We start from the raw sequence: 23211 nt of genomic DNA on the forward strand, positions 1-23211 counted from the left end.
TAGGAATCCCAACATTAAAAGTTATAAAAATTACGAGTTAGGGCCATTCCATACTTTTTACCACCAAGTCTCGAAGATTTTGACGGACCAAACCTATCCATATGAAGCAATTCCGAAAGTCTAAAGGTGCTAACACGCTCCTTAGATTCAAATGATACTTTTGTTTATTTTGCTTGAACACAAACATCATAGACTTGATCTTTTGAAAAAGGTAAGCCATGAACTAAACTAAACCTAGGAAGCTTTGAGATATTATCCATACTAATATGTGCTGATTTTCGATCATTTGAGTTTAAGCACTCTGGCTAAATCACATACACATTTTCATGCCTTCTTGCAATAACCTGAGAATGCCGTTAGGAGTATCAGTAATAGAGCTAGTAGATGATTAAATAGTTACTCGGAAGCCTTTATCACATAATTGACCAATACTGCGCAACTTATGTATCAAACATTCAACAAGTAAAACATTTTAATAAGAGTTTCTTCTTTATCAACATAACCAATACCGATGATGACTCTTCCTCTTGAGTTGTCAACATAATTCACACCTCCTCCATCCATTTCTTCAAAGATTTAAACAAACTTGCATTTTCGGTCATTTTTCTTGAGCAACCACTATCAAGGTACAATTTGTGCATATTAGAATTGGTACCAAGACACAGTCATATCTATAAGAGCACATTTAAGGATTTTTTCTTGGTATGCAACCCACATTGGGTCGTTGAGAGTTAGTAGACAATGTAACTTTAGGTACCCCATACCCTTTATACTCTTCTAACAACACCGTTTCCCAAGTACTAATTGCGTACAATGTCCATATTTACCACAAAAGTTACCGGCGAGCCATACGTGAGAAGCTCTCACAAAAACGGCATGAACACTTCTCCTATTTTGAAAAGGTTGGTGTCTAAGAACATTCTACAATGAGGAAATTGTTGTCTTTCAAACATTGTTTTCAAACTGTTAGTACCCTCAGTATAAAGTTTTGTAAATTTGGCATTCAATTCATCCGTTTTCTTTTTCAAATACTCCAATTCCTTTTGCAACTTCTTGACATTTTTTTAGTCTCATTTTTGCCATGCTTCAAAGCCATGTTTTCTTTTTCAAGACCATCACTCTTTTTGTTAAAAGATTCAAATTTGCCCTTCAATCTCTTGTTTCTGTCACACCCCGATTCACAATAAGAAGGGCATGACACGGCCGTCCTTTTTCCAAAGGACGCAGCCTCAACGTAACCAAAATTTCATCCCGATATCCACATATATATATTTGACAAAACGGGGCAATTGGTTACAATATCAGAGTATATTTATAATCCACAGACATCAAAATATAAACCTTTTACAAAGACTAACTTATAAACTTATGAACTATGCATAAGCCATACCCAAAATTTCCACCAAAAAAGTCCTCCCCGAACGAACGCTCACGCCTATTCGTGACTCGCTGAAGAACCTGAAAAACAAGTAGATGAGAGGAGTGAGCTACCACGGCTCAATGAGTAACACATTTTTTCTAAATGGATCGAGAAATCACTATGCACATTTTAAAACACAAACATAACTCACTTTATCTTTACCAAAAAAAAAAAACATAACTCACTTTATCATAATACCAAATCATAATTCAAATATCGAAAGCACCAATGGTCGAGTCCATTAGTCAATCTCGTAAAACATACATCAATGGTCTATTCCATTGATTAATCTCATCAACTCACATTGATGGTCCATTCCATCGACCAAACTCAAATCACATGTCAATGGTCCACTCCATTGATCAATTCATGCTCAAATGTCTAACCATGGTCACGCGTAACGCCTGTGACAAAACGACCAAGATTCCCCCCTTGGCAAGGTCTCCACATATTATTAGCCGGTGGCTCGGCCCACAAGGATATCCTAGAATAGTATGCGCATACCCACACCCCTCAGGGTCCACAGAGACATTGAGCACCAACCACTAATCACAACATCCAGTAATTCCAACATCAGAAAGGAAGTCATGTCACAACTCAAAATTTGATAAATAAATATCAAAGCATTATTCGATTCTTGCATAAAGAATTTCACAAACTATTTTCAAGCAACCATCCCAACCGAAATCGAAATATAACTCTTTTCAAACAAGAAAAATGGCGATAATAACTCGATCCTGTTTTATGCAACAAGATATGCTTTTTTATCAACTCATGGATTATATAATCCATCACGTTTTTCAAAATATGAGTTTAAAATACAAAGAAGAAATAGTGTCACTCACCTGGGGAAAGCCAAAAAATCAACTACGACGCTCACACGAACCGACGCATTCGGATTCCTAACAATTAACGGAAAAATATCAAAAAGCCGAGTAAAAAATGATATTCTTATAATGACTCGTCTATACTAGGCCTATTAGTTGATAAACGACACCTACGCGTCCCAAAAGTTTACAATTTAGCATAAACCCATCATTTTCAGCCAGGCGCGGCCCATGCGCCAACTTCATCACGCCATAACTTCCTCCACAAAATTTCGATTCAAGCCGTCTTATAGTCTTTAGAAAGCTCTCTTAACGTACAACAACAACTCCAACTCAGCCGCCCCAAAACAGTACCGAAAATAACAAAAAAGAGACTCGAAGCCACTGTTCGCTACAGTACCATATTGCGTCTCCAACTTAAAAATTCCGTTCCGAACAAACCGCAAGCTCAAATCACAATCCGAAAGATGCTATAGCTTCACAACATCCCAGGCAAAAGAACGCTTCAAGTGCCATAACTTTGGCCAAAGGGACACTTAAGTGCCATAACTTACGAAAGGTACACTTAAGTGCCAAATTCGAAAAAAATCGGATCACTTGAGTGCCACTCCGGCCAAAATCCGGCCAAAACGCCAACGTGGCGTATTTCCGGTGAAGTGCGTCCAAAACGACGCCGTTTTGCACGCTGACGTGGCCAAAACGGCGTCGTTTTGGGCCGACATGGCAAAAAAGAAAATTAAAAAATTAATTAAATTAATTTTAAAGTTAAATTTAGTTAAAATATTTAAAAATAATAATTTTAAAATTAAATTTATTTAAAATATTTTAAAAACTTTAAAAACCTTTAAAAATATTTTTAAAAATTAAAAAAATTAAAAAAAAAAAAAAAAAAAAAAGGGAATGGGGAGGCGGCCGGGGATCGCCCTCGCCCGCCGCCGCCGCCGCCCGCCGCCGTAGGGAAGAGCCGGCGACGGGGGGAGGGTCGGCCGGGTCGCGGGCCCGGCCGGGCGGCGACCCGGCCGGCCGGCGGCGAGGGCTCGCGAGCCCTCGCCCAATCCGCGCCCGGCGGCGGCGGCCTTGGCCGGCCGGGCGGGCCGCCGACCCTCGCCGGATGCAGGCGAGGGCCGCGCGCCCCCAGATCTAGCGGCGAGGGCTCGCGGCCCTCGCCCGGATCCGGCGGCGGGCTCGCGAGCCCTCGCCGCCTGAGTCGGCGAGCGGGCCGCGAGCCTCGCCCAGATCCCGGCGAGGGCTCGCGGCCCTCGCCGGATCCAGCGGCGAGGGCTCGCGAGCCCGCCGCCGGCTCGGCCGGGTCGCCGGCCCACAGCCGGGCCCGCGACCGGCCGACCCTCCCGCCGTCGCCGGCTCTTCCCGGCGGGGGCGGCGGCGGTGGCGGGCGAGGGCGATCCTCGGCCGCCTCCCCATTCCCTTTTTTTTTTTTTAATTTTTTTTTAATTTTTAAAAATATTTTTAAAGGTTTTTAAAGTTTTTTAAAATATTTTAAATAAATTTAATTTTAAAATTATTATTTTTAAATATTTTAACTAAATTTAACTTTAAAATTAATTTAATTAATTTTTTAATTTTTTTTTTTTTGCCACGTCGGCCCAAAACGACGCCGTTTTGGCCACGTCAACGTGCAAAACGGCGCCGTTTTGGCCGGATTTTGGCCGGATTGGCACTCAAGTGATCTCTTTACTCCGATTTTGGCACTTAAGTGTACCTTTCGTAAGTTATGGCACATAAGTGTCCTTTGGGCAAAGTTAAGGCATTTGAGGGGTCCGCACGTCCAACATCCCAAAGTACCACTCCTAAAAAATTTACAGCTTAACGACTAAAAAATTGGGCTTCGCCACACAATTACCCATGAAATCCGAATTTCGAGCCCTAATTGCGGCAATTGCTTCAAGCAAGTGATTAAAGGTTTCAATTTTTTACCGGCCTTGCAAAACACACTTGAGTCGGCTTGATGAGGCGTCCGGGTTACGAGCGCCAAAATTTTTCCCTTTTTCCTTTTTTTCCTTTCTCTTCTTTCTCTCTTCTCCTCTGTTTCTTTCGCTCCTTGTTCTGCTCGTGCTCCTCTTTCTCTCTTTTTAAAGCTCAGCCGAAGCTTCTTCCACTTTCCTTCAGCCTTCCTTTTTGACTTTTCAACCTTTTCTTTTTCTCTTCTTTTATTTTATTAAAGAGCCCATATATTACAGTTTCTATCTATCAATATGGGAATCATTTGATTTCTTCAACAGAGAATTTTCTTACTAACTTCTCAAAATCTACTGCAGGATCATCCAAGGCCCCTTGAAGCTCTTCAAAAGTAAAAACAAATGTAGGATCATTTACCTCATTTTCTCAATCGCTTAGAGCCACAAGACATAGATTGGCAACATCTTGGTCACTAGAGGCATCATCGACCGCGCTTTCGCTTCTTGTAGATGTCAATGCCTTCTTTTTCCACTTCAGAACATTTTCTAATTTCTCTGTACATTCTTATCCCTTCTATCCGTCTTGTCAAATCGCTCCTTTTTGTCCCTCTTGTCCTTGGAGGTGACATTTCTTGGACATTTGTACCGGAGATGGCCTGACTTGTTGCACTCGTGACATTTGACGTTCTTTCTCCAATTAAGAAATCCTTCTGTGCGCCTTTCATCATTTTTGAAGTTATCGTTCTTGAGAAAATGCTTGAACTTCGACGTGATCATAGTCATGTCCTCGTCACTACATTGTTTTGGCTTCGCATCCGAGTTAGTGGATCCAAGAGCAAATGACTTCTTCCTCTTTAAATCTTCCTCAAATCAAGCCTTTAACTTGATTTTATGTGTGATAACCTCTCCGAGAAGCTAAGCAAAAGAAGCCATGGAGAGGTCATGAACTTCTCTAATGGCTGACACTCTAGGCTCTCAGACTTCCGGCAAAGCTATTCAAATCTTTTGGTTTAGCTCTCTTTGAGGATAAACCTTGCCAAGAGATTTGTATAAAATAATAATGTTGGTAAATCGAGTAAACATATCAAACGATGGACTCCCTCATATTCATAGTGGATAGCTCACTTTTTAACTTGATCGGTCACTTCAAAAGGGACTTCCAGTTTTTCTCATATCTCTTTGGCACTAGAACACGATTCAATGAATTAGCATCCAAAGCACAATACAACATGTTCATTGCCCTAGCATTTAATCGAACTAGTTTAATATTATTAGCACTCCCTTCATTTTCATGCACAAATAAGCTTTGAACTATGGTCCAATATGTTTGAACTTTGGTTCAATATGCAATGTTGTCCCTAAATTTTTAATTTGTACAATGTGGTCTCTAAACTTTGGCCTGATGTGCAATGTTTTCCCTAGACATTTTACTTGTTCGATACAATCCTTAAACTATTGATAATGTTCAATATAGCCCCTATACTACATAAAAATGTTTAAAATTTTAATTTAAGAACCATATTAAACATAAGCCCAAAGTTCGCGGACCATATTGAACAAATTAAAAGTTCAAATTCCTCATTGCACATTGTACCAAAGTTTGAGGACCACATTAGACAAAAATTTAGGGACAAAATTACATAGTAGACCAAAGTTCAATGACCATTTGTATCATTTTCCTTTTTTCATTTTAATGCATGATATTATCACCTTGGTTCTATTGGGCACGTAAGCCCATTAGTAATGCATCGCCACCACAATTCATAGTCTTATTGATTGAACAAAAATTCTCATATGAGCCTTCAAATAATTATAGTTTGTTCAGAAATTAAAGGTGCTCAACAATAGATTGACCTTCAGCTAGAAAACTACTAACAACATAAGATGCCATGATATTTAGCTCAAAAAATTCAAATAAACACAAGAAATGCTAAGGAAGAATTGATTGAGAACCCGCGGCCATACTCCTTTTTGGCCCAAATGTAGAATATACACTACAGTATCAAGTATTTATGCACAAATATAAGTTAAGGAATTTATTAAACAAGTAATCACTATATAATAAAAGGAGTAAGATAGATGAATGCTCTACCGGATTTCTAGTTTCCCCGAGACAGTTCAAGAGTATGTCCAATCCACTATATCCGTATAGAGGTTGGTTTATGATGGAGCCAACATTCTCTAACAAATATGGTGCATTCTTTTACAAAGAAACGGTCACAAGACTTATCTCTCAATTTTTTATTATTATTATTGAAAAGTGGATACAAGAGGATTCTACGAGTACCGGTAGTGTACATAATTACCCAATACAATGAGTTATCCTATTTATAGAAAAAAAAACTCAAAATAGACGTTACTAACACTTCAACCAGCTAAAAATTCGACCATTAAGACTTCTGAATGTTCGGCTAAAAATGACTCGGACACCCGCTGGATGGGATGGACAAACCCAAATTCAAAACTACGGGAGCTATCCGGATGTTAACCGTTGGATATCTAGCTGGCAGCATGTCTGGACATTACTTTGGCCAGGTGCCCGGCCTTGTGTTTTTCGGTAGGGCCAGTCATTTCTACACTTTCTTTCGACCAAAAAAAAATTTCTACACTTTCCAAAATCCTGCAAAATATACCTGAATACAGCAAACATAAGTCCAAATAACAAATAAAATATTTGAGTGAGTTTCATAATAATCAAAATAAAATTAGGGTTAACATAGATCTAGTTCATAACTCTTGAGGATAGCTGTGAAAATGATTTGAAGTGCAAGGACCATCACCGTCCCAAATGGTTTGGTTTAACACTCAGGGGCAGGTGCCACTTGACTCTTGCACAGAATATTTCTTTAATTATATGGCAAATTTTTAATTAAGTCCTGAAAATGAAATAGGACGAGTTGATTTTTTTGTGCCGAAGAAGCGACACTAGCATTGGGGCTCGTTTTGAGAAAGCTCCCCAAAGGTCTTCGATAGAGATCACTGCTTATTGCAGCTTTTAAAGTCGTCTTAATTGAAATCACGGAGCATCTTTAAAAGATAATTGACAAAATCTCCAAATAAAGACCTAAAGTGAGTTTTTTTTTTTTTTAAAGATGGTCTAGAGTGGAAATTATTTTAGTAAGGGTCTGAAGTGATTAAATTAATTTCAAATAAAGACTTGAGCTCATTGGCCGGTCAAATATTAGCCGGTTGACGAGCATGTGATATTTATGACAGTCAAAATAAGGGTATTTTTGTAACGGAGATGTAATGGAAATGAGCTAGTGGACTAGAGCCTTGGATTCACTCTAGATATGAGCATGTAGAAGGAACAAAGGAAGTAGGGGCCATCTGCCCATCAAAATCAACTTCATCATTTTTCTTCCCAGAGTGAAGTTGCGTGGAGGCATGGAGTGAAGTTGCGTGGAAGTGATGAGGTATTTCTTGCGCTTTTGACTAAGCGAAAAAGACAAAGGAAAAAAAAGTAGAGATTTCGTCTAATCACATGCAATTCATAGTTGGTGAAGTTAGTGCGCTCGATTAATATTAATGATGTTCATTTGCCACATCAATTTAGATAATAACAAAATAAGCTAAACTCTAGACGCAATGCTTATCACATCAGCCAATGTTAATGGACACATTAGGCTGTCAAAGTGTCATTTTTCATTAAAGTCCAAACGGTTTTGGACTAAATAATCTGAATGCAACATGTTCTTTTGTACCTAGACAAACTCTTTCTTATGAACTCTCGTCTGAAGTATCAAGTGTTTTTGAAAATGACTTGCACTTTGATTTGAGGGGGAATAACATCACTAAGCAAATGAATTCCAAAAAAAAATCCAATGAAATAGACCCTATTTGAGGGAAATATCCTTCACTCTGAAGTAAAAGAAATTAAGCTATTGACATACCGATTAATCATTTAAAGGTGTTCTTCTAGAAAAATTTCTCATTTCTTTGAATTTATACGTTAGAAACAATCGCTTTACATTCAACTAAGCAAAAAGCTTGATATTTTTTCATGCCCAATCTATGAAAGAAAACTAGTCACACAAGTGACTATATATCCTCTTCCTCTTCATTTGATTCATATATTTATTGGATGTTATACAAAAAGTGAGCATTATGGACTTAAAATGCATTATGTGCTAGTTGTTTGGTAATCTGCATTCAGATTCCTGTGTGGACAGAAAAGTGCGCTTGCTATGGTGAGGGACCTTATCGTTGGTGTGGTCAATAAGCTCAATCATTATGTTTATGAGGCCACTTGTGCAAGAACATCATCAAAAACCAATATTGCTGCTAAGGTGATGGATCTTATTTTTGCGTGGTCAATGTCCTACAATTAAAAAAAAAAAATTTAAAAAAAAAAGAAAACCAACTCTTAAATTCTATGCCATGCTCATGAGTTTTGGTCATTAATGGCAAAACATACGCTCCAAAAAAAACAAATTAAAGCATCAACAAATTTGCAAATAGGGACCACTACCAACATGTATGACCATGACGACGGCCAATCCAATTTAAAAATATGCAGTGGATGCAACTGATATGCATTAATTTGAACGAAAGGAGACATAATGCCTCAACAAATCTAGCAAAATGAGCATAAACAATACTTTAAAACAAAAAATATCTCCTACTATTGTCGTTGCTCCTATCGGTGTGATATTCCACTACATGTCCACTCCTTGTCAGACATATTGCTTCAACAAAATGTAATTGCTTTCTCTTGGATGAATGAAGGATCAATTGCACCACTTTGAATAAAAGTGACCTCAGTTAAGCATAAGTAGAGATCGAAGTAAATTGCAAACTTGGGAAAATATGATGAAAGATCAAGACCCTTGTGTCATATGTGAGATTTGACGAACGAGAGGTGGGTCTTGCCCGAGCTTTGTTTTCTTCTCTCAAAAGAAACGAAGACCAAAAAAAGAGGAAGAACATGTGAAGAAACGAAGGAAGAAGTGTTTGGAATTTTTAAGGGCTTGTAATTTTTAGTGTTTGGATTTTTTTTAGCGCTTGTAATTTTTACTCAAATTTTTCTTGGACAAAAGTACCCATATTCTAGTCAGTGGAAAAATCACTTGCTTGATGGCCAACAAAAATTTAGCTAATCAGTGAGTTCGGGCCTGAGATTGATTTAGCCACTTTAGGTCATTATTAAAAATAATGTCATTTTTAGGCCCCCTTTTTTTTAATTTTTAAAATAGCCCTGTTCCGTGTCCTATTTAGAATTTTTCCAAATAATAACCATCAAGCCATTTCTGTTAATAGCAAAAAGAAAAAAAGAAAAAATATGTAATGGAAATGAACCATTGGATTCAAGCCTTGGATTCGCTTTACATATGAGCATGTAGAAGGAACGAGGTGGTGGGGCCACCTGCCCATCAAAATCAATTTGATCATTTTTCTTTCCAAAACGAAGTTGAGTGGAGTGAAGCTAGCATGAAAGCGATGAGCAAATACTCCCTTGTGCTTTTGATTAAGCAAAAAAGACAAAAAAAGGGAGAGATATCATCAAAACACAGAATATTCAACGTTGGTGAAAGCTTTCCACTTTTGAGGTGCCATTCTTCCTTAGAGTCCAAACACATAAATCCTCTTTTGGACTAAAGAATCTGAATGAAATGTATTCTTCCACACCTAGACGGGGTCTTTGTTATGAACTTACGCATGAAGTATCCAATTCTTTTGAAAATGACTTGCACTTTGATTTTATTGGGAATAACACAACTAAGCAAGTGAATTCCAAAATAAGCATCCGTTGAAAAAGGGTCCACCTAAGCAAAACATCCTTCACTCCAAAGTAATAGAAGATCAGCTATTGATGCGCCAATTAATCATTTAAAGGTGTTCTTCTAGAAATTTCTCATTTCTTTGAATTTATACATTACAACCTATTGCTTCATTTTCAGCTGAATGAAAAGCTTGATCTATTTCCATTACTAAATGTTTTAAGATTGTCATACGATTGTTGCTTTATGAAATGCGGGGAAAAAGGGCAAAAGGATACACGTGCCTCTCTGCATTTAATGAGTGAATGTATCAAATTCATCCTCTGACACTTGTTGATCATACTATTATTTAACTATGTATTGTGGTGAAAATGTATCACCAACTCTTTTAATTTATGAATATGTGATGCCATCATATTTAGCTTTAGAAATTCAAGAAAACACAAGCAATTTTTTGCCCCAAATATAGAATATGCTTCATAGTATCAAGTATTTACACATAGATACAAGTTAACCAATTTATTAAACATGTTACATGCATATAAATAAAAAGGAGTAGCGAGAGAGGAATGCCTAATTAATTTATAGTGGTTTGATCCACATGGGTGCCAACTTCATTTCCAGAAATTGTTTGAGAGTTATGCCTAATGAACTATACTTGAAGCCTTGTACAAAGATTAGTTTGCGATAGAGCCAACATTCATTTATAAACACGACGCACTCTTTCACAAAGAAATGCTTACATTTGATTGCAAGGTGTATGCAAGAGGGATTTTGTATAATTCCCCAAGGCAATGAGTTATTCTATATATAGGGAAATAAACAAAGTCAACTAGCTGTTAATAGCACTTCAAACATTTAGCTGATCCGTGAGTTTAGACTTTTATGTGAGATTAATTTAGCCACTTTAGGTCATTAGTTAAAATAATGTCAATTTAGATCCATTTTTATATATAAAAAGCCCTATTTCATGCCCTTATTTAGAATTTTTCCAAATAATAACTATCAGGCCATTTCTATTAATAGCAAAAAAAAAAAAAAATAGAAAATGTAACCGAGATGAACCACTGACTCAAGCCTTGGATTCGCTCTAGATACGAGCATGAAGAAGGAGCAAGATGGTGGGGCCACCTTCCCATCAAAATCAACTTACATAATTTTTCTTTCCGGAAGCGAAGTTGCATGGAGTGAAGCCAGCATGGGGTGAGTAAAAACTCCCTTGCACTTTTGACTAAGCAAAAATGACAGAAATAAAATGGAGAGATATCATCAAAACACATGAGACATTGAACGTCAGTGGAAGCTTTAAACTTTTGAAGTGCTAATCTTTGTTATAGTCCAAACGTGGAAATCCTCTTTTGGACTAAATTATTTGAGTGAAATGTATCCTTTCACACCTAGATGAAGTCTTTCTTATTAAATTCTGCATGAAGCATCCAATTCTTTTGAATATAACTTGCACTTCAATTTGATTAGGAATAACACAACTAAGCAAGTGAATTCCAAAAAAAAAGCATTCAATGAAAAAGGCCCTACCCGAGCGAAAGATCATTTGCTCCGAAGTACTTGAAAATAGGTATTAATGTACCAATTAATCATTTAAAGGTGTTTTTCTTGGAAATTTCTCTTTTCTTTCAATTTATACTCTAAAACCAATTGCATTATTTTCAACTGAACATAAAGCTTGATCTATTTTTCATGCTCGAGCTATGAAAGGAATGGGTATTCCTTAGCCATTACAAAAGCTAATAAGATTCCTTGATGACTATTGCTTTATGAAATGTGGGGAAAAGTGTAAAAGGATGCATGTACCTTTCTGTATTTGGTGCGCGAATGTATTGGATTCCTCCTCACACTTGGTGACCATACTATTGTTTAATTGTGTATTGTGATGAAAATGCATCACCAATTCTTTTAATTCATCAACATGTGATGCCATGATATTTAGCTGAAAAAATTCAAGTAAACACAAGCAATTTTTTGCCCAAATATAGAATATTCTCCATAGTATCAAGAATTTACACACAAATATAAGTTAAGCAATTTATTACACATATTATATGCATATAAATAAAAAGGAATAGCAAGAGAGGAATGCTGAACCGTTTTATAGTGGTTTGGTCCAAATGGGTCACAACTCCATTTCCAAAGATTGTTTGAGAGTTTTGTCTAATCAACTATACTTGAAGCCTTGTACATAGATTGATTCACAATGGAGCCGACATTCATTTATGAACAAGACACACTCTTTTACAAAGAAATGTTCTCACATTGATCTCTGAAGAATTTGATTGCAAAGTGTATGCAAGAGGGATTTTGGATAATTACCAAGGCAATGAGTTATTCTATTTATAGGGAAAAGAACAAAGTCAACTAGCCGTTAATAGCACTTTAAATGGTTAGCTAAATCGGGCGGACAAATCCAAATCTAAAACTGCGGGAGCAGGATGTTTGGAGGTAAATTGGCCTGGTGTGCGTTCATTACTTAGTTGAAAGTGCCCAAATTTTATTCAAGTCTTGCAAAAGAAATAGATTGTGTTAATTATTTCGCGACCAAAGAAGTGACATTGGCATTGAGGCTTGTTTTCAGAAAGCTAGCCAAAGGAATTAACAAAAAATATTTGATTGAGATCACGGCTTGTTACCGCGTTCAAAGTGGGTTGTAGTCAAAATAAATGGAAAAGGTGAAGCCTTGTTTTCAAACAAGACTACTTGTATTTTACCAAGCTGGGATCTTCCATACGTATCTTGGGTAAATAACAAACAAAGCGCATAGGTTAACCCCGGTGCATACTTCATTTGTTCAGAAAAGTAATAAAATAAAATAGAAAAGAGAATTTTCTGGGGAAACGATGAGTTGAATAATGTAAACATGCACACGACTCCCTCATTCCATTCTTAAACAAAAGATTGCTACTTAAAAATATGAAAATCAATTAATGGGAAAAACAAAATTATATCTAGTAGGCGTTAAAAAATCTATTTTATGACTTATTTTTGGGGACACAATGAGTTGAATAAGCAAAAAATCTAAAGAATTTGCTACCTAATAATGTGAAAGATATGTTGCCATTCATAGAAGAAGAAATATCGGAATAGAATATGTCGGATTTGGGTTGAGAATGATAATTTTTTTTTTTTTTTTTTTATTACATACATAAATTCATAGCTAATTTTTTTATATGCTTTGAATAATACTGAACTTTGGCAAATAGAAAAAACTAGGGACGATGGATTCTTGATCCAATCCAATAAATTGATCATTTTTTTTATTTAAAAATCACTAAAGAGTGTTCGTGTACAATGGGAGTGATAAATCTTAAGATATTGACAGAAGTGGTGATAAATGAAAAGTCATTGTGCCGTAACTTATGTTGTTACTGGACAAGATAGTATTTAGTTCATACTTGACAAATTTTTTTTGAAGAAATAAAAACTATATATAGTAGGTCAAGTCCGACCCAGTTTTCACTTTTAAGAATTAGGAACAAGACGGACACTCTTGAGAATCATATCCAATCAACTGATTCGGTTCGATCCGGGTTGTTCTCAATTCAGACGGTTGATATTGAACACCCATAAAATAAAGTCGCTTTCTTTTTTTTTTTTTTTTTTTTTTTTTTGGTAAATGGTAAGAACATATTAAGCTTGGACAAATATACAAGAATTCGGAGCAAAAACTCACACTCTAGCTGCGGGAAACAGGGAGAGTGAGAGGGAACCAAATCAAAAGATACAAAGACAAAAAAGAACAAGCTAAACAACCCACGACACTATAAACTACCGCAAAACAGACTGCCGACCCTCAATCAACAATCCAAAGAAAGGCGAAGAACGGAGAGGGTGAATGAAAGAAAACTTTTCGGTTTCCTTTTTTTTTTTTTGGTAACGTTAAATTAATTTTTTTTTTTTTGGTAACGATCGGTTTCCGGTTTTTGTAAGACACGAAACAAACAATTTTATCCTCACAAAAACAAAAAACAAACAATTTTAAAATAAAAATGAACGAAAGAAAACTTTTCGTCCATTTGTGAAAAATGAAAAAGACGCTTTTACCAAAAAAAAAAAAAAAAAGACGCTTTTCCTGACACGGTGCGACGTTCGATGTTTCTCAGTCCACATCGATTTCTTGACCAACTCCACGATAAAAAGCATCACTCATTGCTCGACACGAATTCAAACTAAGCTCAGATTCTATCTTCTAATGTTGTCGTCTTCTTCTGCTTCTTCCTCTTCCGAAGTAAAATGGCGGTTCGACGTTTTCATTAACTTCAGAGGCGAGGACGTCCGCCACGGCTTCGTCGATGACCTCCACAAGTGTCTGCTTCATCGCGGCATTAACGCCTACATCGACAGCGAGGACTTGAGGCGCGGGGACAAGATCTCGCCCGCCCTCATGAAGGCCATCGAGGAGTCGCGGATCGCCGTGCTCGTCTTCTCCGAGAACTACGCTTCGTCTAGCTGGTGCTTGAACGAGCTGGTGAAGGTAATGGAGTGTAGGAGGCTCAAGGAAGAGCCGGTGCTGCCCGTGTTCCACAAAGTGGAGCCCGGAGAGATTCGAGGGCTGAGAGGGCGTTACGGCGATGAATTGGCCAGGCACGAGAAATTGGGACAGGATCCTGAGAGGGTGGATAAATGGAGGGAAGCCCTAATTGAAGCCGCCAATTTGGCCGGTTGGCATTATACCGATGAAAAATCACAGTAATACTCTTCGACCCTGTAGAAGAATTTGGAATTCTCTAATTTTATTGATACATGATGGCATCGATTGTGCGTTAGACTAGAGTAATGTTTTGGACTGTCGAGTGATTCTTTCCTTCTGTTAGTTTTAGTTAGTTCAATCGATTGTATGTTTCTGTTTATTCGTGTTCTTTTTGCTGCTTTGTTTTGGCAGAGATGAGACCGAGTTCATCAAGAAGATCGTCAAAGAGATCTCGCATATAGTAGAACGAGCACCCTTGAGTGTTGCCAAATATCCCGTCGGTGTAGGTTCCCGGGTAGAAAATGTAATGTCGTTGTTGAGTATGGGCGTGGGTGATATTCGGATGATAGGAATATGGGGAGCTGGAGGTGTAAGGAAGACCACTATCGCTAAAGCTGTCTATAACAGTATTGCTGATCAGTTTGATGGGTGCAGCTTTCTTGCAAATGTTAGAGAAAATTCCGGTAGACCTGATGGCCTAGTTCATTTGCAGAAAAAAATGTTGTCCGAGATATTATGGAAAGAAGATGTATCAGTCTCAAATGTGGATCAAGGCGCTAATCTAATACCAAATAGACTTTGCTGCAGGAAGATTCTACTTGTGCTTGATGATGTGGATCATGGGGACCAGTTAAATGCATTAGCTAGAGAATGTGGATGGTTCGGAAAAGGGAGCAGGATAATCATTACGACAAGAGATAAACATGTACTACCTTCTCGTGCAAAAGATCGGGTATATGAAGTTGATCTATTAGATCAAAGTGAAGCTTTTAAACTTCTCAGTTCACATGCTTTTCAAGGAAACCAGATGAAAGACATAAGCAGGGATCTCATAGATAATATTTTGGGCTATGCTAAAGGTCTTCCCTTAGCGATTGTGGTCTTGGGTGCCTTTTTATTTGATAGAAGCAGAGTACTATGGCAGAGTACATTGGAAAAACTTGCTGAAAGTCCTACTAAAGATATATACAGTGTTCTCAAGATAAGTTTTGATGCGTTGGAGGAGAATGAGAAGGACATTTTTCTTGACATCACTTGCTTCTTTAAGGGGTGGGGTAGAGGTTATGTAACTAGAGTTCTTGATGGTTGTGGTTTGAAGACATTAACTGGGATTCAGATTCTAATAGACAGATCCTTAGTAACAATTGAGTATGGGATGGTTGAAATGCATGACTTGATTCAGCAAATGGGCCAGGATATTGTTAAACATGAGTCTCATGAGTCTCTAGATGATCCTGGGAAACGGAGTAGATTATGGTGCTATGATGATGTTTTGAAGTACTGTCGGAGGATACGGTGAGAGATTCTCATGAAACTATAGATAATCTCATCTTCTTTAATTTAAATGATATTACCTAATTGCAGTTGGTTATAAATGATTGATTATTTTCTTTTCCTTGACAGAGAACCCAAGCTGTTAAAGGCATAGTGTTGCGGTTGCCGAGAGAAGAAGTGCTACACATCAATCCCAGTGCTTTCACGCGCATGAGGAAACTAAAATTGCTAATACTTTCGAATGCACGAATCAGTGGAGGTCTCGTACGTCTTCCTAATAATTTAAGGTGGCTTGAATGGCATGGATGTCATTTATCCACTCTGGAGTTTAGTGCTGGTCGAAAGAAACTTGTTTGCTTTGATGTGCGTGGCAGCCAAATTGAGAAATTTGGAGGGAACTTAAAGGTATGTCATAAATGCTTTAGTCAATGGTTTTCTTTTCGGTGCATACAAATTGAATTTATCAAATCTTGTTCAGCTCTTCTTTTTAATTTGTGGTGTTTTAGGAATTTGAAGTTTCTGAATTTTAGCCACTGTGAGTTGCTGATTTGTGTGCCTGACTTTTCAGAGGTGCCAAATTTAGAGATATTGAACTTAAGTAGGTGGCTGAGCCTCAAGGAGCTTCCATGTTACTTATATAAATTTGAGTGATTTACCAACTCTTCACAGGCTAGGTTACCATCTAGTGTTAGTTTTTCTAAGTCTTATTTGATTCGGTTAATGACGTTTTGAAATCTCCTTCTGAATTATAATTTACTAACATTTAATTTGCAGATGTTATCAACATGTTGAAGTTACCAACTCTTACAAAATTCACCGATTTTTATTTGAGTCCATTCACCATTGTTTATTTGATTGTAACTTAAAAAAGTTGGAACGTTCCCCAAGCGAAAGTGGTATATTATGTGAATAGTTTATACTTTTGAAACAATCAAATAGAAGTTAGTTGGTGACTCAAATAGGAGTGTGTAACTTAATCACCATAAATGATGGTAATTGTAATGATGTTAGTAATATAATAATATTCAGCAGAATTGTTAATTTCATAGAAGAGTGGTAATGTTAACATGCTAGTAGGCTTTTCAAATTAACCAAATTAACCATGGTAAACTATTGAAACAGTGGGTACTTCTTAAACAATGTTAATTAACTCAAATAACAGTTGATAATTTTGGATATGAGTTATTAGACCTTTTTGGTAAGTTGCCACAAATGTTGGTAAATTATCGGAATGGTTAATACCTTTGAAGCAATCAAATAAATATTGATAACTAACTCAAATATCTATTGGTATTTTAATGTAAGAGTTCTTAAATTAGTTTTGCATATAATTGTTGGTAAATTATTGGAATAGTTGGTAATTTAGGAAATAGTAGGTAATTTAGTATAGGAGTTAGTTCAACTGGTCGATAACTTCAACAAATTAATATTGATAAATTATAGAAACAAATTTAATTTTTGCAAACAACCTAATAAACGTTGGTAAGTGGACTCAATTAGCGGTTGATAATTTTCTAGAAGAGATAGTAACTTAGACAAGTTGGTAAGCTGGCATATAAATATTCATAGATTATTAAAACAGTTGATAATTTCAAAACACTAGAAAAAAACATTAGTAGTGATTCAAATAACAATTGGTTATTTTCTAAAAGAATTGTAAATTTAACACATTGGTAACTCAAACAAAAAAATGCAGTACAGAAAAAACGGTTGGTAATTCCAAAAATGAAATAAACGTCAGCAAAAGGATTCAAACGAGAGTTGGTAGTTTTATAAAATATAGTGAAAATAACATTTTAGTAAGCTCCGCAGATAAATGTTGCTAAATCATTATAACCTTTAAAAATTTCGAAACAATAAAATAAATATTGGTAACTCACTTAGATAAGATCTCGTTTTATCAAACGTGGAATCGATTAGGAGAACAAATTCAAACATTAATCAGCAAGGAGAAATAAACTGCAGAATATTAAACACGTTCACAATTACTTACATAATGTCCCGTGTCCGGTCAATTGTGCATACATCCTCGAAAGAGAAATTAAGGGTGCATGATAAAAATTATTTCTGTTCCAGAAATGATTTTTCTGTTCTAGACCAATTTTCGGAACAGAAACTTGTTTGATAACGCTACTCAAATGTTCTATTTCTGGAATAGGTTTCTATTCCAGAAATAGAAATGGAGGAGAAATCAGAAGTAGAAATTTTCTATTTCTGATTTCTTCCAGAAATCAATTTCTGATTTCTCCCCCTAACCCTATTTTTGTAATGTATTTCTATTATTTTGTATTTGGGGATTTACAATCTTTGCTTTTGTATTGTGATAATGTATTTGATGATTCGTATCTCAATACTTGTAATGTGATGTTCTACTTGATGATTTCCCTTATTTGTAATGGTCCTTGTTACACTTCATAAAATTCGCCGATTTTGTAAAATTTGCCGCAAATTACCCAAGACACTTCTTAGTGTTTCTTTCTAAAATGATTGCTCGATATCGTAAACCGTGGCGGCGATCAACGTGACACACTAGCATGAAGGGGATTAGAATATGGTCGTCCGCCTTCATTCTACTAGAATTTTGGGAACCTTCTATCATGCTCAAGAGTAATGCATATTGATCTCTTTTTCTATTGTATGGAGACTATTGATAAGTATATCGTTTGACCGTAATTACCTATTTACGTGGATGCTAAAGAATTTTGTGTGAAAATTTAGAAAATTTGATATAACATCTCTTACTTTGTATTTTTTTTTTTTTTTTGCAAAAGGGAAGACTTTACTTTAAAAAAAAATCATACTTTGTATTTGGGTCAATGATGTCATAAGCATATGAAATTTGTAAGAATGTACATCTCATTTGCTCCAAAAAAAAAGAAAAAATTGTTTTAAGAAATAAAAATTTCATTCAGTTATCAAACAAATTTCTATTTCTAAAATAGAAATTTTGTATCGTTATCAAACAGATTTTTTTCCTCGAAACTCGTCCCAGAAATAGAAATAGAAAAATTCATTTCTGTTCCAGAAACTATTTCTGGAACAGAAATGTTGTCATGCACCCCCTAGTTTTTAAAAGATTAAGTTCCTAAGAAGGTCTCATCGAATTTCCAAAAATGCAAAATGAATTTGATAGAGGTATGCTTGTGCGTGTTGTTGCTTCTAATAGAACTATAATATCTTACCTTTTGGTTGCTCGGGGCTCATTCACCGGTCTTACTCCGCACCTAACCTCCAGTTCACCAAGCATGCTTTCTCAAATATTGATGTTAAATACATCATGTTAGCAATTTAGTTTTGATGTTCCATTCAACACATGAGTATTCTCTTGGGACCACTCCATAAATTATTTGGTCTGTTTGGGACAATTGATACCACCACTCGACCAAATTAATTGATTACTAAAGGCTTTGTTCGTTTCATGAAAAATAATTTCTGGGAAATGTTTTAGGATTTTCGATGTCCGTTTCATGGAAAATGAATTCCTTAGGAAAAATGTTTTCCATGAAAGGAAAAAGTATTCTAAATTAGGGAAAATGTTTTCCACTTTTGAAAAGTAAAAAATATTTTCCTCTCTTGGTCTCTCTTATCTCACATCTCTACAAATTCTCACATCCTCCTCCCTTTTCTTCTTCTTGTTTTCTTTTTTTATTCAAATTATTTTTTTAATTTTCTTTTTCTTTTTAATTCGAATTATTTTAATTTCCCTTTTCTTTTTTTTTTTTTCTTTTTGTTTTTTTTTCTTTTTATTTTCTTTGTTTTCCATCTTCTTTTTCTTGGCTAGTTGTCGGCCGTTGCCGGGCAAACCTCGAGTTTGTCGATCTCAAGCTCACGCTCTAACTCTTGCTTATCCTTTTCTTTATTTACTCAACCTTATAGTTGTACATTGCTCAAGCATATGGCTCTACATGCTTTGCTTCTTTTTTCTTAAGACATAGGGGGAGACAAGGCCACTTAAACTGAAAGATTTATATTAGAGCTGTACATGCTTTGCTTCTTTTTAAAATCCATACAAACATTTTTTAGAGTAGATGACCGTTTGGTGACAATGAGGGAACAAAGACATGAGGCAAGTTTGCCGGATTTAAAGGTAAGTTTATATTTGATGGATTTATAGGTCGGTAAGTGATGCATGTCTAAGTGGTGAAGTCTTAGAAAATATTTTCCTTACTGAACACTGGAAAATATTGTCATTTTCTTGAAAAATGACTTATGGGAAAATATTTTCTAGAAATGGCCATTTTCTGCAAAACGGACGGACCCTAAAAGTGTCTCAAGCCTCCCAATTATATGTACGAGAAATCTCCAAATTATTATCTTGAAATATCTTTTTTTGTCCATATACATTTATATGTTTCTATGTATTGTGTATTTTATCAACAATTTCTTTCCATTAAATATGTCTAAATTGGTGATTTTCCTCAATTTTACAACTATCAATTCTGTGGATCCATCTTTACCAAAAAATAAATAAATTTGTGCATCCACAGTACACTCAACCCGTTTGTACGTAGTACTATATGCATAAAAAGTCTCTTATATTTTTCTCTTCCCATGCTTCATATGAGATAAACTAACACACTGTTCGTTTCACGGGAAATATTTTCTTGAACAACATTTTTCTCATTTTCCTGTGTTTGGTTTACTTAGAAAAATGAGTCTATGGAAAATATTTTCCTAGTAAATAGAAAACCTATATTTAAATTTAGGAAAATGATTTCCTTCTTTGAAAAACTGAAAAACATTTTCCAAATATATGACCATGTATCGGTAGGGGTGAGCATCGATCCAAGGTCAACCTTGGGTGACCTTGGATCGGCCCAACCATGCCGGTCCCGGTCCGTTTCCCAGGGGAGATTAGATCGATCCTTAGTCATAGAATTCTGGACTAGCACTATGCGGGTTTGTCCTTGGTCCTGAGAGTTTCGAATCGGTCGAACCCGGATCAACCCTAACTAAAGATATATAATATTATTTATAATTTTTTTATATAGAGAAAATCTTAAAATAAACGGCGTCAATACTATTAAACATCTCTAGTGAGGAGTTCAAATAATTTTATATTATTCTTTAATAACTTAGGTTTTTAATTTTTTACGGTGTCGATAGTAATAATTTACGAAGGAGGAAAATATTTTTGTGAGGAATCTTCATGGTGTCCAAAAAGGCACCTTATGGCATCCTCATTAAGTATTCACTCTTTTATGTCTTATTTATTCTCTTAGTCTTCATTTTGGTAAAATCGAAAAAAAAAAACTTATCCGCTCACCAGTTGACACTCACCTCGCTCACTTTGGGTCACTTGTGCTACTTGCCCCTCGACGCTCATTTGGCTTGTTGCTCCTCGCTCAACATTCAATACTCATTATGTCCGACGCTCACCCCACTTGACCCTCACCGCTTGCTTTTCTTAGTGACCTTGCTCATCATCGAACTCATTGGGTCGGTACGGTCCTCGGTGCCCTTTTAAGGAGTACAAAAAATGAAATAAAAAATTATTAGTTAGTCCTAAATTGACTTTGAAACCGGACCGAACCCATTGGGTCAGTTCAGTCTTCAATCGTTTTTTCAAAGAGTATAAAAAATGAAATAACAAATTATCAATTAGTCCCGGGTTGACCTTGGAATCAGACCGAACCCATTGGATGGGTTTGGTCCTCGGTCCCAAGCTCAATAAGGTCGGTTATCGATCCCAAAAATTGAGGACCAACGCTATGCGGGTTGGTCTTAAAGTTAGGGGGTGGACCGACCCAACCCGGACTATGCTTACTCCTATGTATTGGTGGTTGGACTCAAAACTCTATGCTTAGGCACAAAAACTCTAACGTTCATTCCCGAGTCATGGCATTTAGGTTAAGGTCTCCGGTCGCGCTTGGGCCCCCAACACCCATATCCAAGTTCATTGAGGTAGAGCTTGAATCCGTGATGCCTGTGCCCGATTCCCTTGTACCCAAGCTTGGGTCTATAAAGGCGGTGCTCAGATCCCCAATACTCAAGTTTTGGTCCACAAATGTCATGCATGGGTCCTCAATGCTTGGGCTTAGGACCTTGATTAATGAAATGTTTGTTCTTCTAAAAATATTTTTGAAATTTTGAATTTTGAATTATTTTTAATTTTTCTTTTCTTTCTTTTTCTCTTTCCTTCTTCCTTAGCCCATGGCCGATCATGACGATAGTTGTCGACTAGCCATAGGCAAGGGACAAGCTCACCGGCTACTCGTGGTTTTAGCCATGACCAACCATTGGTTGATGAAGAAGGATAAATGGAAAATATATATATATCCAATTCATTTTTAGATTTCAATCAAATATAAAAAAATATATATATTATCATTTTTCTAGACAATGACATCTTGGAAAATATTTTCCAAAAATATCACATTTTTGCAAAACGAATAGAGATTTATTGTCTTCTAGATACAAAACTTCAAATTGGCATTTTTCGATACTTGGACTCACCAAAGTATTATCTGCAAATTCATCTGAACCAATAACAAATCCCATTGTTTAAGATGTTTTCCAATAAAACTCCTTATTATATTGCCCAAAATTCTATTGACAGCCTCAGCTTGTCAATCGATTTGTGGATGGCTAATAGAACTAAACTATGGTTACGTCCCCATTATCCACCATAATGAACACCAAAAGTGACTCATAGACTTGACAATACCATCAGAAGGTTGTCTTTGGAATACCACCTGGGCGCCCGTTTCACCAACATAACACTACATAACACGTAAACCATCAAGGCTCCATCACAATCATTTACAAATTTTTTACCATTTAAAACCATCCTACAATCCTCTTCCTATTAATAGCAATATTTCCATTCATAAAGCACATAGGCGAGTGATTAGGTTTGTCTGCATTTAAAAAGTTTAATTGACGGTCTTCATTTGTCCCTATGAAAAACTCACCACATTTATCTTTAGAGAGATATGTCTTCAAATATAATTTCAAATATAACATTTCAAATCTTATTCCTCAAACTCAATTTCGTTTAATATTCTTTTCGTCCTTCAGAACAATAGTGCTATAATTTTAGAGAGGTCATTGAGAATTTACTATATCAAGAATACTTAAATCATTATGGAATTACAACTTGTTGATAAAGGGTCTCAAGAAGAAAGTAGTTAAAAATTAATTGAAAGAAGATGCTAAGAGACTCATCATATATTCAATGGATGTGCACCATAGGGATTTAATAAATTGCACATGAGATCCATGAGATCAAGATGGCAAAGTCTATCGAATCATGGACTATATATATATACACACAAAAATGCAAGGTGTAATTATAGTGATTGTATTTATGATGATACAGACTTTGAGAGCTTACGCCACACCAACTTAT

General features: G+C 36.2%; 1 protein-coding gene across 1 annotated transcript; it reads left to right on the forward strand.

The window, feature by feature from the left end:
* Positions 1-14066: 14066 nt before the first annotated feature.
* On the forward strand, positions 14067-15885 carry LOC120287281 (disease resistance protein RPV1-like). The gene is made up of 2 exons (XM_039300029.1): positions 14067-14584; positions 14778-15885. Exons 1-2 carry the CDS (start codon positions 14088-14090, stop codon positions 15883-15885), a joined length of 1605 nt encoding a protein of 534 aa, XP_039155963.1. The 5' UTR covers positions 14067-14087.
* Positions 15886-23211: the final 7326 nt, after the last annotated feature.

This window comes from Eucalyptus grandis, chromosome 8 (genome assembly GCF_016545825.1).
Source record: "Eucalyptus grandis isolate ANBG69807.140 chromosome 8, ASM1654582v1, whole genome shotgun sequence".
Taxonomy (NCBI): Eukaryota; Viridiplantae; Streptophyta; class Magnoliopsida; order Myrtales; family Myrtaceae; genus Eucalyptus; species Eucalyptus grandis.

Excerpts from the sequence above, each read along its gene's own strand:
- LOC120287281 (XM_039300029.1), top strand. The coding sequence starts at position 14,088 with ATGTTGTCGTCTTCTTCTGCTTCTTCCTCTTCCGAAGTAAAATGGCGG. Across the intron at positions 14,585-14,777 it reads TATACCGATGAAAAATCACA|AGATGAGACCGAGTTCATCA; the intron begins GTAATACTCTTC and ends TTGTTTTGGCAG.